This window comes from Balaenoptera physalus (genome assembly GCF_965194825.1).
Source record: "Balaenoptera physalus genome assembly, chromosome: 10".
Taxonomy (NCBI): domain Eukaryota; kingdom Metazoa; phylum Chordata; class Mammalia; order Artiodactyla; family Balaenopteridae; genus Balaenoptera; species Balaenoptera physalus.
In genome coordinates, this window is record NC_138889.1 from 73,540,466 (window position 1) to 73,557,006 (window position 16,541).

The 16,541-nt window shown below is 35.3% G+C and overlaps 1 protein-coding gene across 19 annotated transcripts in view; it reads right to left on the reverse strand.

The window, feature by feature from the left end:
- Positions 1-16,541, reverse strand: part of SOX6 (SRY-box transcription factor 6) — a 627,969-nt gene that overhangs the window by 138,392 nt on the left and 473,036 nt on the right. For 18 of the 19 annotated variants that reach the window (XM_082476530.1, XM_082476545.1, XM_082476542.1 and 15 more), the window contains one exon: positions 1,290-1,413. In XM_082476530.1, coding sequence (XP_082332656.1) covers positions 1,290-1,413 — 124 coding nt within the window. The remainder of the gene's footprint in view (positions 1-1,289; positions 1,414-16,541) is intronic. The other variant, XM_082476538.1, reaches the window with a different exon arrangement.

The following is a 16,541-nucleotide window of genomic DNA, read 5'->3' on the forward strand; positions in this document are numbered from 1 at the left end:
CAGCTTTTAACTTTGAGTAACACAATTTTCTTTCACTCTGGTATCCAAAAACCGTTGTTAATCCTAGTTTTGACTGCTTTATATCTGAGGAATTTTTAAAGTCAGTCCTTAAATTAGCCAATCGTTTAAGATCTCTATTCTTTGAATAATTTGGGTTTTGACACAGACATCTTTCCTTTCCTCACAAGGAAGGGGGTTTTCTACCAAAAGCATAAGAGTAATTGATGGCAAAAAATAGTTGTTAAAACCCACTAGGTTTGTTTTTATGCTATTTAGTAACATTCCTTACAGGGAATTTTAGTAGAGTGATTTATACTTCATTATTGCTTTAAGCATATTAAAATACCTTTGTTCACTTTATAAACCCATACACAAAGAAACCGCTGCAGTCAGATTTGTTGTACTCAGATTGGGTGGTTAATATAATCAGGTTACTATGTTAAAAAGAACTTGACACAGAAATTATTAATGAGTAGAACAAGGTCACTACTTCTGAGCTGAGGTCAGTTACAAAGAATGCACAAATGAAATTCAGGTTGACTTTTTATTTACTTGACTATCTTCTTACATTGGATTCCTTTGGCAACATATCTTTAAACATTTAAAGCCCTGTTTACAAGGATGCTCTGAAAGAAGCTTCAAACCATTATGCCCCTAATTGAATTCCCCAGGAGTCCAGTAAACTCAGAGGAATAAAGAAAAATCATAACATTTGCTAAATCATCTCAAAGCATACTTCATTGCAAGGTTATGTGTCCTGTTTTTTGAGGTTCAAAGATGAATAAGAAAATACAACCGAATGCTTCATTATTTAGACTAAAATCAAAAAGAATTTTACCTATTAGTAGCAAGCTAATTAAATCAGTCCAGTTTTAACTCTTCTTCCAAGAGAAATCAGACAACAAACAATAATAGCATTTTATACTGTATGTGACCACTCTCCTAGAGTATGAAAGCTCTCAGGAGGAGCAAAGTATCTTTAACCAAAGACAATTATTCACAGTAAAGGTATGAGAGAGAGCTGACAAAAATTTGTAGTCCTGAGGGAAAGTAGCATTTTATCTGTGAATTCAGAACAAACTCAAGTGGAAGAAGAGAAAGTAAAAGTTTTTAGCAACCAATTCGTTTATTAACATGCCCCCTTCACAATTCTAATTTTACTTTAAAATAGCTTTTATGATCTTTTTATCCATAGTTCCTTCATATGCTTCTGTGTTTGTTGTGATTACTAAGCAAAAACATATGGATCTTAGCATTCCCAAAAGAATGTTAAATCCCTTTCTACTTACCTGGTTTGTATGTTATTCCAGGGGGAAAGAGGAATCCCTGTTGGGCAGCAGCAGCTGCTGCCAGGGTCCGCTGGTCATGTGGAAAAATTGGGATCATGAGCGGAGGCATGTGACCCTGAACCTGCTAAACAGAAGAGAGCCTATGATCAGACAGAAAGCAAATGTATGCCAAGGAGTATTTGTTTTTCACCCCTGGTGGTGTGCTGGTTACCCAAACAGCCACCCACTTCTAACCTCATTCCAAATCTGCTCCCTGAGAAAAATTCAGGCTAAATTCACCAAATCCCTTTCAGATTCCACTGGTACACCAAGGACATAACCTCACTGTGAATTTGCCTCCTCCCTGCTTCCACTAAATTATAGTTAATGGTTATCTTTTATCTTGACTTTTTTTCCTTTTATTTTCTTTCTTTTTTTAAAACAAAGAACTAGAAGAAATAAGTTTTCTTCTGTCACCGTACAATGTTGAAAGGTTTTGCCCTTTCACCTGCTTTGCATTCTGTGCTTTATTTTGAAAATAGTACTTAGTATATCTTTGGTCAGAAAGTAATGTCTAATTGTTATATATTCCAAAAGCTGTAGCTCCCCAGTTTAGGTATCTTATTTCAAAGCCTCGCTGCATTATGTTAAACATATAGCTCTTCAGATTTAAGGCTACTACGTCTTGGCTCCCAATTAAACTAATATTCTTTGCCATCCACACCTCGATGTAACATATAAATTGCTTGTCTGGCTAAGCAGTTTTACAGCTTTATGCACTACCATGTAGCTGAGTAATTACGGAGTTGTATTCAGAGAGCACTTCATAATAAATCCTACTATATCAAATTTCATTTGACCTCAATAAATGTATCAAAGAGCACAAAAATGCAAAACAGAAAATCTTCACTCTATATCAGTATTTGTATTCCATATAAAGAAAATAAGAACTATGACAGAATCATGTCTGTGAAAATCACATTTTAATTTCCTAGCTCCCTCCCTTACTCTGTGCATGCTGCCCTGATTCCAATAGCATCACAGGAAGGTTCTGTGCTGGCTTTTAGGGCATGATTTTAAAAATTAAGCTATAGGACTTTTGTTATTTAAAGAACAAAACTAGGATGAACTAAGAGAAATGATCTTTAAGTTCAAACTGGGTCTTTGCCCTCCTTACTAGTATAGAAGAGCTGCATTATATCCTGTTTAAGATACAAACCTTTCCCAGTAATTCTACCAACCCCAAACTCTTCCCCCGTTTAAATTCCTAAATCTTCTCTTTAGGCAAAATTCCATATACTGGCTGATGACCCTGTTTAAATAGCACCAACTTGCCTTGTCCTGTCCCTGTTCCCTCCACAGCCAGGGACATAGTGCAAAAATGTTCCTGTGTAGGTCTAAGAGGTTTCATTTACCAACAGTTTCTCTCTAGGGAAAGCCCTAAGATGTGGGTTAATAAAGGGCAAGCAAAAAATAAACACTTTACAGTATTTTTCAGAATTCATTTCTCAGGAAAATCAACTTATAATAAAAAGGTCTTTGTGCAATTACTACCTTGCCAGTGGGGCGTGAAAGAAACTAGCTTTGGGCAGCTATTTCTTCCATTTTAGCTGAGGTAAGCCCAAGTTTTGTACATTACAGTACCAACTTAGCCTGCTTAAACTGGAGCTGATCCCCTAGCGCCCAGGTCTTGCCTTTAACCCTGAAGAAAAGCACTAGGTTTGCTGTTCAACTCCAGCTTGTTGTGACCTGATGCAAACCTGAGATGTCAAAGACGACAGCACTGTTCTATGCCAGAAAACTAAAAAATGATATTTTTGTGGGTGACTATTGTGCAGTGCAAGGGTATATCAAAGGAAATTACTTCATTTACTTCTAGAAATATGGTCCTAGCATGTACCCAGAACACAGCACAGATGCTTCACATTCTAAAGAAAGGAAATAAGAAACTGAGGAGTCTAGGTATCAAATTTATTTATTCTTTCCTTCTTTCATTTAACAAACATTTATTAAGTTATTATTATGTGTGGATCTTGAAGAGTAGCTGGAAAAATGGGGGCTATTTTGCTTGGGAGAGAGAAGATATATGCTTATGTTCAAATATTTGAAAGAATTATGTATGGAAGGAGAACCAGATTAAGTCTGAGCAGTTACAAAGGGCAGATCTAGGCTCAAAAGAAAGAGATTTTAGGGAAGTTGAATGCAAAGAATTTTCTGAGCTATTCAATAATCACTGTGATTAAAGAGGTCGTGTGTGCCATTTTCCAAGAGGTGGTCAAGTAAAGGCTGTATACTCATCTGTTAGAGATACTTTAAAGGATATGCATAACTAAAACCCTGATTAGATAATGACCTATAGTGCCTTTTCAACTTTATAATTCTATGATTGTTTAAAACTCAACATTAGGAAGATAATGGCATATAGTCATTCCTTTACTCATTCATTCAACACATATTTTTATTCAGAATCTACTATGCCTACAAAGGCTTTGTTGTCAAACGAATCTGAGCTTACATCTATACACTGCCATTTCTTTGGCTGTGTGATCTTGAGCAGTTACTTAGCCTTCCTGAGTCTATTTCCTCATGTAAAAACCAAAGCTAATGATACTACCTTACATGGTTGTTGTGAGGATTAAATAAACAAGAAAAGTAATGCTTGTGGCACAGTGACTGGCATATAATAGGCACTAAGTAAATGTTAGATCCTTGCTTTTCTCTTATATAGTTTGCAATTCAGTACTAGAAAATTATCAAATTACTGATAAAACAAGAAACAGTGGATCTTAACCCATAACTCTACTTCAAAAAAAGGAAACATGAGCAAAATAAATAATTCAGTTTGGCAGGCAGAGGCTTGTTTGTTCTTAGCAGACCCATATCTCGCAGAGCATTATCCCATCCCAAATATCCAGAAAACCAAGAAAAAGAAGGTGGGATTAAAAAGCTCATTTGAAGATGTAATTTGGGATCTTTAGTGTTATTCATTAAACAGCATCTTCAAATGAAAACATAATTTTATTTTTACATTGGTACCCAAGCTCTTCAGATCTTAAGACAACATAAAGGGATCAATGGCAATTAGGCATCAGACCTTAATTATTGAAACTTAGTGTCTGAAGATATTTCCTTTGTAACTAGCTACGCACATGAGATAACTAAGTAGGCCACCTAAGGTCGTTTTTTTTTTAATTTTTAATTTTATGTTGGAGTATAGCTGATGAACAATGTTGTGATAGTTTCAGTGCACAGCAAAGCAAGTCAGCCATACGGATACATGTATCCATTCTCCCCCAGACTCCCCTCCCATCCAGGCCACCACATAACATTGCACAGAGTTCCCTGTGCTATATAGTAGGTCCTAAGGTCATTTTCAATGCCAAAGAGCTGTAGGTGTTTCATATTAACAAAAGCTGTAAGAATTTAGGGAAGCTCTTTTCTGTCCAACACCCTCTACAAGGTAGGATATCTTAGAAAGTTTCAATGTTAACTATTAGGTAAGAGGCAGTTTCAATAAACTGAGGGACAAAGTAAATAAGGAGGGGGACAGAAGGCATTGTGAAAGCAACGATAATGATGGAATCACAGAGTTGAAATGGAGCTTAGAGTTTATCTAACCTAGTAGTTCTCAAAGTGTGGTACCTGACCAGCAGCATCGGCAGCATCTAACTTCAAAGAGCAAATTATCAGACTCCACCCCAGACCTATGAATCAGAAACTCTGGAGGTTGGGTCCAACAATCTAAAATTTAGACTAAAATTTAATCCAGAGAAGTGATTCTCAAACTTCTATGGACTTCAGAATCAACCAGAAGGCTTATTAAAACAAAAATTGTTCGACCCCACACTCAGAGTCCCTGAATCAGTAGATCTGAGGTGGGAACCTGATAGTGTACTGTTCTAACAAGTTCCCAGGTGAAGCTAGTTAGTGCTGTTGGTCCAGGGACCATTCTCTGAGAATCACTAATCCAATTCAAACCTCACAATTTACACATAGGGAACCAGGTGGCTTAGAGAAGGTAAGGCTCTCACTGTCATAGGCAGTGTGGAGGTCACACTGCCTATGACAGAGCTGGATCTAGAATTCAGAACTGCTAATCACCCTGTCCAGTGCTTTTTCCATTATATCACATGGACTTCATTGATAGAAAAGAGAGAAATCATGTGTGTACACTCTTTGTATAGAGAAAATCTGGGGGGCTGAAACTGAAAATAATTTTATATTTCAGAGGTGTGTCTCTGGAGGTGACTGGGAGTATAGATATTATGTTGTTCAGTTTTAGTCTGTTCCTTCTCTCTTATTTTATACCCAGAATATTTGATCTCGAATCTATTGTCATTAATTCCAGTTAATTCATTAGCAATAATCATTTAGCTCCAAATGATAAAATTGCCCTTAACTCATTTTAAGTAAAATAATAATATGAAAACTCAAAATGCCCTTTATTAAATACAAGCCAAAATATCCAGTAGCCAGTTAGAATATAGGCTGAGAGATGATGAAAAGTTCCTCTTTTATCTCTAATTACAGAAATCATCATCATCATCATCATCACAGCAACTAATATTTTCTCGTATTTCCTATATGTCAAGCGCTGGGAAGTGATTTACATGCTCTATCTCATTTAATTCTCAAAACTTTGTGAGGTACCTACTGTTATTATCCTCATTTATTTAATGACAAAGACAAAACCATGAGAGGTTAGGTAACTTAGTCAATTAAAAAGTGGTAGAGCCAAGATTCAAGGCCAGGTATGTCAGGCTCAAAGTCTATACTTTTAAGTACAATATTATATTAATCATAAAGTCATCTTTTGCTAAACAGACCTAAATGAGATAAGGAATATAATTCTTTGTGATAACAATTATTTGATTGAAAGTTTTATAAATATAATTGTAAATTTACATGTGGCAGTAACAAATAATATGGAAAGATCCCGTGTTCACTTAATTCAGTTTCCCCCAACGGTAACATCTCGAAAAATTATAGAACAATATTACAACCAGGGCACTGACATTGATACAATCCAAAAATCTTATTCAGATTTCACCAGTGGGATACCATTTAAAAGAAATTACGTGTCTTAAAAACTAGCAAGGGTAATGAAGGTCTATGAATACTTATGACTGCTATCTTTCATACAAAGCTCACCAGTATGACCCAGTGCAAATAATGTGAGTGGAAATCATGAATTAAAGCAACAATTTCTCCTTTCATAGCTTTCCATTTATTTTACTTACTAGATTATTGGTTGAAGGTGGGGCAAAAATGGAAAGCAAGGGCAAGGTGTTGGGGAGAGGTAAGGAAAGAGGGCTTGGTGGCCACACAAGAATCACATAAATATCCACAATATTTTTCTTCTATGGAAGTTGTGAATTAAGTTTACTGCACTGCATGTCAGTGCCTAAGGCAGATAAAGAATTTTGAAATACAGAAAAGCCCCACCCTGCTCTGAAGAATGTAAGCCTGCCTTTCCTCTTCCTTCCCATCATCCTATTTTCCCATTTGGTGACGTGCCAGGAAAGGCAATCACATTGTAAACAGCAACCTTCAAAAATATTTTACTAAAGAATAAGAAATAATAGAATTCCCCTCACTCCATCAAAGAGTGACCAGTCTCCACATGTCTTTTCCAGGAAGTTATCAAAATTTCAAATAGCAACTTTTTTTCTTGAAAGTGTAGTTTTCCCTTAGCCCAAATTCAGAGATTCTTTAATTATCCCATAGGTAAAAGTAAAACTGATTTTGTTAATATAAAGAGTAAAACAACGTGACCAAAAATAATCTCTGAGCATGAAACTGCATTATTTTTATTGCTTTGGAAGTCAGCACTAACTGACAGGGTATGTAAGTTGAATGACTAATGAGAAACCAGGAACCCCATCATAGGTGAAGCCTAGTCAGTGCATCAGGAAAGAAACAAACTGTATCCCCCAAAGCACAACTGTCCATTAATTCTAAACTTCCACAATCCCGGACCAAAGCATTTCCCTTCTGCAGAGGGTAGGGAACACATTCTTGATCAAATAGGCTACATGCCCAGAAATTTTAATTGCTACGGTGTTCCTCACATCTTTCAGACAATCAAGACAGCAGCAGATGCATGTGAAACACTTAGGTTCTGACTCTTTCTATTCATAAAACAGCATTGTTGCATCAACACTTATGCCCTTTGTTTTCTCTGTGCTAAGTTGTTGATGATGCCATTTTTTGCCATCTGCCCCAGAGCTTCATTAAAGATACATGAATGGGCTAACTGGCCTGATATCTTGTGAGGAACAGGTGCTATTGTTTGTCCCTGAAGACTTGCACTAAAGATATGACTCAGAATACTTGAGAAAGAGCATCTGCAGCAGTCAGTCAGAGAGCAACTTGGCAGAGACCTGGCTACGTGCTAATATGCAGAGTGACACTCGGGGGCTCATTTTCTTTCATGAGGATTATTTAACTTTTCTCAGTGATAGGAAATAAGTATTTATTGAAAACCATGAACATATTAATGTCTATTACTAAGTTAAAGACAGTGAGCAAGTGAAGATCTTTTTAATGCCTTATTTCTAGAAAATCATTCCTCATGTGATTTAATTGGATAAAGCTTCTTTAATCTGTTGGAAGGAATGTTTCCAACATTTGTAAATCATGACAGAGGGAGGGAAAGACAGAGACAGAAAATACAGAGAGAAAGAGCCATCAGAGAGGGAGAGGCAGGGCATACAAACAGAAAGGGGCGGGGGTAGGGGTGGGGGTGGAATTTCCTTAAAGGCCCTATTCTTTACTGCAAAGAATAGCTGAGTCATTTGCATAAAGTGTTACCATTATAAAAGCTGCAGTGTCTAGAGTGAAAGAAATAAAGTCCCCAGAACCTTACATGAAAAGCCTTCAGGGTCATGGAGGTATCTTCTTACTGCCAAAAAATGCATGCCAGATCTCAGTTAATTCTGGAGAGTTAGGAGGGAAAAGGTCTCATTTGATAGGATAAATTAGTGCTTTAACACAAACCTTTTAGTTTCAAAACTTTTTTTTTTTTTTGTCGAAAATGTGAAGACTCCGCTTTGCCCTGACTTAAAAAGCAAAATAATGCAAAGGTCAACATTTTGAACTTCTCTTGGTTGACCATAGTTTGAAGTATACTAAGGAACTTTGTATACAGCCTACCTGACTATTCTCTAATTGTTTCAATTCATTAATCATCTCTCACCAAGTAAACTGAGTGTCCTGAATGGCCTGTGACATTTATATTTTTATACACCCCATTGTTCTGATCACAGGGCTAAGAATATAGCAGGCATTTTGTGTCAACTAATCAACGTGAGAATCATCAAGGATTTAAGAACTGGTTTTCTGAGCACGAATTTCCATAGGGTAGTATTATTGTTAATACAACTGCAAAAAGTATAGAGCTGTAGTTGTTCTCATTAAAGAAGAGAATTCAAGAATGACTTTTAAATAAATCTTGATATCACTTTGTTTGCTTTTCATTTGTCTTATTTAGCAAATCTCTGGCTGCTATAGCTAATGGAGGATTGCAAATCCTTGCTTGTAGAGAATCCAGCTAGCTCTAGCAGGAGAATAATCACACTGAAATTTTATCAGGAGCAATTCTGGGACACACATTTTCTGAGTATTTAAGAACACAGAGTCCAATCTTCCCAGATATTTTCCACCAACATCCAATGGATAATCATTGTACAAATAATGTAAGAAAAAGATCCTGTAGCTAGTGGGAAGCAGCTGCACAGCACAGGGAGATCAGTTCTGTGCTTTGTGTCCACCTAGAGGGGTGGGATAGGGAGGGTGGGAGGGAGATGCAAGAGGGAGGGGATATGGGGATATATGTATACTTATAGCTGATTCACTTTGTGATACAGCAGAAACTAACACACCATTATAAAGCAATTATACTCCAATAAAGATGTTTAAAAAAAAAGATGCTGTTTTGTTTGTTTTTATTTGTTTGTTTGTTGAAGGCAAGATGTTTTCTCTCTCTCAAACTCCCACAAGGATAATATACAAAACACTTTGTTACCATTGTTAACGTTCATCTTTAATATAATTCAATTTCTTCCTAGAAATTTGTATATTGCTGCCACCACTCTTTTCAAAATCTTCACTAAAGGGCCAGGAAAAACCCTGAAAAGGTAGAACAAACTCAAGATATTGCAGTTTAAAGGCATCCTTTTTAAAAACTCAGGCTTTAGTCTTTCAAAGTCATATGTTTTAGTTTGAACATTAATGAAGGACTAACTTTACGTTTGTAATATGTATTTTTCTGTATGTATATTATACTTAAATGAAAAGTTAATTTTAAGAAAAATGGAAAATAGCTTCAGTAGTTTACTTGTCTTTACTAATTTGCACTATTAAATATATCTAATAAAATATCTGAAATATTCATAGGAAAAATGGAGACGATACGTATTGTCACCAGCTTCACTATGTCCCCCCCCTCACTACCAAGAGTAAGACATGGAAGCAAAGCAACTCTTTTTTTAGGTTGGTCTTTCAGATAGCTATTTCAAATCCACTTCACAGTCTAGTACTTTCCAGCTCCCTTCCTTGGTTACGCAGGAGAGAAATGATCACTGAGAGTAGGAGTACAATGGCTCCATTTATCAGGTCAAGAGCACATTTAAAAAATCTCCTTTAGGTATATATTCAGAGAGAAATGTTAATGGCCCTGAAAGGGCCAATCCTGTCCTTTGTGTTAACACCTTTTTATATTCTCAGCATATTGTATACACTCTGTTCTATTTGTATTTTCTAAAATGGACAAATATCTCATTAATCCACCAGGATCATCAGTAGTCAAACGTCACTACTTTATCTCTCATTCATTTGTACATGTTCTGTTTAAATATTGAATTTTCAAAGAAAAGAACATGGATTGAGTACTAATGTAATCATGATTCCTAGCATCTCTTACTTATTTGTCTCCTTCCTCCCTGAAATAAAGAGTTCCACACATACAAAATGACCTCTTAGGCCTCTAAGAGGCATGTTACTCTGTAAGGGAAGTCAGTAGTGCCTGTCTTCATTCAACTATTCAACAGCCTTTCACTGAGCACCTAGCACAATCTGCCCGGTGCTATGCTGAGCACTAGGAATAAAAAGATGCCTTAGAGAAGTCCATAGCTTTATTTTGTCAGGTAGCAGTGTTGAGTTTGTTTTCACTTACATAGTAGTAGAAATCATCCAATTTGTCAGCTTACTTTGGAATAGGGTCAACAGAGAAAGGAAAGATTTGCTTAAAAAGGAAAATAAATTACAACAAAAATTCCATTACGTATCTTTCCATAGTCTTCCTATAGTCTAAAACCAAGAAAAACTTTGAGAGTATTTATGAGGACAAAAGTCAGATTACTTCATAAAATGGATGACAAATGTTAATTAAATGTGTTTAAATTATCTTACTATGCTTTAAGGAACTCTCACCAGGAGGGAAGTAGTATGTCCTGGCCATAAAGAGATTAATAAAACATGTTATGCAAAGGTAAAATTTATGATTCATTTGGAATTAGATATGTACCACCTTTTCAATCCATACAAATGCATAATCTTGTCAATTAAATATTATTGTTAAGGTCTAGTAGTATGTTAAAATCACTTTAAAGTGCAACTAAGGAAAATTCATGTGTGTTTATTACTCCTTAAGGATCTATTAGTGGGTATTTTATTCAGATTCGTGCTGTAAAATCTGCATAAACTCAGCATATTGTTATCCCCATGTGTGCATTTGTTTGGTTAAAGCAGAACAGCAAATCTCAATTTTTGCAACTTCTGAAAAAGTCAAGAGAACTAAAACAGTCTTAATTTTAATCAGATACAAACAGTTATCACTACAGAAGTGAAGAGTTGACTATTATGCAAATAGTCTCAGTTAGTGGTCACCAGGCCATCACAGAAGACTGAGCTAGTCAATTATTTTAGATATTTCCAAAGACTAGTGAAGATGAATGTTTCTTATTCCACCCTGTCTTATTTCCACAGAAGTATGAAACATATTAGAGACTAATGATTGTTGTTCTCAGATGGAAACCCCATTAAATACACAATGATCAAAGTGTTTTGCCAAGATGGAAGTTAATTTTTTTTAAATTCTGTATAAATGCCACATAAATATAGCAACATTTGTGAAGAATGTGGCATTCCTTTGTTTCTAACAACCAAATTCAGATATAAAGCTTTCACAAACTTTTGACCTGTAATGAAGGCAATCTGGCTTTTACCCCTGAAGTATTTTACACAGCCTTATTCTGTTAGCAATGACCAGAGTTCAGTTACTAAATTCCTCCTCCAGAAATGCAGGTTTACCTCTTAAACTACAGGTTTTGTTAAAATTATGCACAAGCAACTTAAAGGCAGGGACTTTGTATCTTAGTAAAAATCCCTCTCTTGCACAGAGTAGGGACTCAACAAATATTTGTAACATAAATGCATTAAAGAACTTTCATTGTCTGTTATTTTAAAACTAAGCTACAATAATTTTGATAATTTTTAGATCTTCTGAATCAATTTGAAGTCCTTTTATCATCTGAAATCCTCAAATCGAGGCAATAGAAATATACCTCTGCTTCAAACATACTTCATTACAGTGATCTTTTCTTTTGGCATGCCACAGTCTGACTTTGAAGTCCACTAGTTGGTAAGAAAATATAAAAATTGATTTTGTTCATTTATTTGAAGATATTTTTAATGACTGAGCTCTCCTAGTATATCTGTTAAAATTCTTCTATAGTATAATTTAGAGTTGCCTCTAAGCTTCTTTAATAATTTCATCATCATCAGTTATAATCCTTAACTGACGGAAATAAGCTGTTCTCATCAGAAGAGCCAGAAATACAGTTTTCCAAAATAATTTTTAAAATGTTTGTTTTATCACAGTGGGCTGGTTATGCAATGTAGAATGAATGACAGAAAAACATTTAAGCATCACCTATAGTGGAGAGCAGAAACAGTTTCTTTCTTAAGCTAGAAGGGCTAAGAAACATAAACTCTGAACAGAACATAAATAAGATGTCTAAACTATTGACAGCTGGGTCCCAGCCATGGCAAGATAACCCTCCCTGGAAATATCAATGAGAGACCTTGCCCGTATATGTTAAGGGGGGCAGGATGCAGAGAGGTAAAGTAAGGTGATCTTTATAGGAAATAAACACTGAGTAAAGGCATAAATAGTGACTATAGCCACAAATCAAATAGCCTTCAGGTGTTTACTCTTTATTATACTCTAGCCTTTTCAGAGCAAAAAGTTAATAACATGGAACTTTAATTCATTTTGGAATGTAATCTACAACTCTTGCCCCGCCCTCAGCATGCACACTTACACACATACACACACTCACACATACTTCAACACTTGCTACACCAACTAAATGCACAAGTATGTCAACACTGAAGCTGGTATAAGGATAAGCTAACATGTTGATTCAAAAAGAGCAATTTTATTTTTATATTTTAATTTAGTACTATGTTCATGTTAAATAACTTAGATACAATAAAGCAATGTTCCTATTAAAGAAGGTAAGGTCCAAACTCCCTAGCCTGGGCTGGCAGTGAAATCACTCTATAACATATTCTTAACAAACCTCTCAAACCTCTTTCCTACTACCCTTTACCCTCTTTCTCCTCTTGCTTTCAATAGCTTCTAAGTTTCTGTGCATGACACTTTTCTCACTTACCATGTAGAATGATCTTTCCTTTCCCCTTTGCCGTCCCAAACCTGACCTACCCTTCAAAGTGCAGCTCAGAACTCCTCTATGAAAATTCCCCAAGTATAATTTTCTTTCCCTCTGTCAAAATTTATACTGCATACACTGTGTTGAATTATTTAATGGTTTTCAGTTCAATATTTGACACCATTCTAGGCACCGGGGACAAAGAAGTAGAGGAAATTTCCTACCATTATCTCCTAGGGAAGACAGACAACATACAAATGAATGTAATATGTATGTATGTGTGTGTATACATACACCCATGAGCAAATATATATTAAATATAATAAATGCCAGTTGATAATAGATGCTATGAAGAAAAATAAAGTAAGATAATGAGATAAGAGTATGAGGGGTAGAGGGTGGGAAGCAGGAGGTAGTCAGTAGGGAGTAGAAAGGACTATTTTGGACAGGGGTGGTCAAAAAAGGCTTCTCTGAGGAGACAATATAGCTCAGGGTTAAATGACCTAAAGTTACATGAGATCTGATTTAGGTTCATAAAGATCACTCTGGTTGCTGTGAGAAAATTTGACTTTATTAGGGCCAGAATGAAAGCAGAGAGACCAGTTTAGAAACTACCTCAACAGTCCCAAAGTGGGGATAACAGTGAACTTTTTCCATTTTATATATCTCTCTGCTCAAGCAGAAGGAAGACACATTGCAGACAGATTCTTAGCATGCTACTAGGACAGTGCCTCCAAATATGAAAGGCAAAAAGTCATTATCTGACTGATTGATTAAGTGACTGATTAACTGACTGACTAAAACAGACCTGTCCAGTGATTTCATGAGGCAAGAAGCATAGCACTTTCAAGCACTTGCACCGTTTTATGCCCATAGGGGAGAAGAGTATAAGAAATTAAAACCTAAGTGGCTACTGCTGAATCACTATAATTCTCTTCCCCAAATAGTATGTCTGAATAAAATTTTAAGCAGCCAAGAAGCTTATTGACAAAAACTAAAAATGTAAATCCTTAATTCAGTCTCTGTGTGGGAAAAATAGGAATATTTTAAATGAGATTCAAGCTACCTATGAGAAAAAAAAATCAACTGTTAGTAAAGATCAGAAGAGTAGAAAATTTAATATATGCAAACTGGCTCAAAACACTGGTTAAATTAAACTTCTCTTGCTTTTTTTTTTTTTTTTGGTAGTTGAGACTAATGTTATATTTGCCAAATGAAATGGAATTTACAATACAGAGTCAGATGCTGCAGCAATTCACCTCAAATAATATTCTTTGCGGTTACAAAGAATAATAGGCCAATAGCATAATTTGAATGATTAGTAATAACTCATGTAATCACAGCTGAAAGGGAATAGAAACTCAAGCCCAAAACGAAACAAAATGGTCCACTCAGGTCAATTAAAAAAAAAACAAAAAAAACAGAACTCAAAATGGAAAATGATCATATTGAATTTTCTACACATTCTTAAAATAAAGAAACCCTACTAAGAAATTCTAATATTCCTTTGTCCTAGAGTCTAATATATTAAATTTTTACTTTACTCCATCTAAAACAGAGTATTACATAGCCCTTGATGACAATTCTTAATGTTAGACAAATAAAAAAGATACAGGGGCATTATATGTCTTAGATTTAAAGGTAGATACAATATAAAATCTTAGCCAATCTTCTGTACCATGAAAAACACAAAAGTAGTATTAAGACAGGTTTGTCCTAATCACAAGATGTTAAGAAAGGAAAAAAGGAAAGAGAAAAGGGAAGGGAAGGGAAGAGAAGGGAAGGGAAGGAAAGGGAAGGGAAGGGAAGGGAAGAAAAGAAGAATATGAAAGGAAAGATAGAAAGCAAAGAAGGAAGAGAAGAAGGGATGAATCAAGCAAGCAACAAGCAAGCAAGGATACTGTAGGCTTTTTAAAAAATTAGTTCTGTCTTTTAAATCCACAATTTTGACCTGATTACTGCCTACTCTGTTCCTTACACTTCGCAAATGTCCACTTCCAACCCCCGTGTTACAGTTAACCCTACAAAAATTTTGTGAAGATCAAATGATATAAGTAAAAAGCTCTTGCAAAATGAAAAATGCTATAAAAATTTTAATTAAAATTTAATTATAATTGTTAATTAAATTAAGACACATATTCATTTTTAAATTTGAGAACTCATGAACTACTTTATATTGAAATTTAAACTGAAAATTGAAAAGCTGTAGATTTAGGGTGCTGACCAAGTTAATATAAATGCAAGGACCAACCAATCCACGAGTGTGCCCTATTAGCAGCCAGCCATTCATGACTTGGGAGACATAGGACTCAGAATAATATTATAATAATTTGACTGAATGTAGATAGACATTTACTCCAAACCAACTTGACCAATTTTAAGACAGTTCAACTTAACTTTATAAATTTCTGTGGGTAAGAAAGTGAAACAAGGAGAGAAACAGAACCGCCTTTGCATCCCCCGCCCCCGCAAAAAAGAAAAATATATGTCCCTGTCCCATGACATGTGAGTCACATGGTAAAGTATCTATCCATAGATTTAATTTTTGACTTTAGTTTGGGTTAAAACTTGAATTCCTAAAAATGTAGTTACAAATTTGTGAGCAGGCATTTTCCTTAACCCTACTATCGCATCCACAAGGATCTAGAATAATGGTGATCAAAGCTATAGATATTTATTTTTAGTTCCAAATGACAATTCCCAAATATGAATGACACAAAGCCCAGCTTTGAGTCTCTTCCACTCTTCCCAATTTAACAATATAAAAGGTCAGTTTAGCTCCTTTAAAACTGCACTATGATTGTATTTTCCATGGTAGAACAAGGCGTTGAATCTACATAGACATTATCAGCCAATAACAATAGGTCTTTGTCCAGCTGTGACTACTTCCCTCCTCTACAACCAGTTCTTATCTGGCCCAGGAAATGCCTGTTTTAACTGACAGGTAGGAGATTAAATCTACAGCTGCTGAAACACAATCTCAGCTCTGTTAGATAGGCTTTCATTGAAAAGCACTACAAACACATAATTTGTTTATGTTGTACCAGCAATCTCTGACAAAGCAGACTGTCTAGCTGAGACAAATGTGGTTAAACCCATTTATTGTATTATTTCTGCTACACAGAACAAGCTCTTAAAACACAGAAACTAGACAAGGCACAAAGGTCTAGCTGTCTAAAGAAATCAAGAATAGATGACTTCTTGTTACACTAGCTCTTTTTATACAGAAAGCATGTTCTCCCCTGGAAAACATCTATTCCATTTTTATTTTAAGTGGGTGGTTCAATTATGTTTATGTTTTCAGTTTTTGAAGTTTCTTTTGTTGCTTCCAGCATAAACAGGCATAAAATCACCTAATCACTAAATGTCTCTAGATTTAAGAACATGATGAATATTTATAGCAAGTGCTATATCATCCTCTCAAAAAAATACCCATAATGATAAATTCTAATGACAATTGACCCTCTTTCAATATTTATTGCAAATTCTGATAATGTTATTTGACTTCTTTATTTCACTTGATGTAAAAATAGCTTTGCAACTTATAAAGAATATGAATAGCAGTTTCTTTAAAATTAAGGAGTCATGCACAGAGATA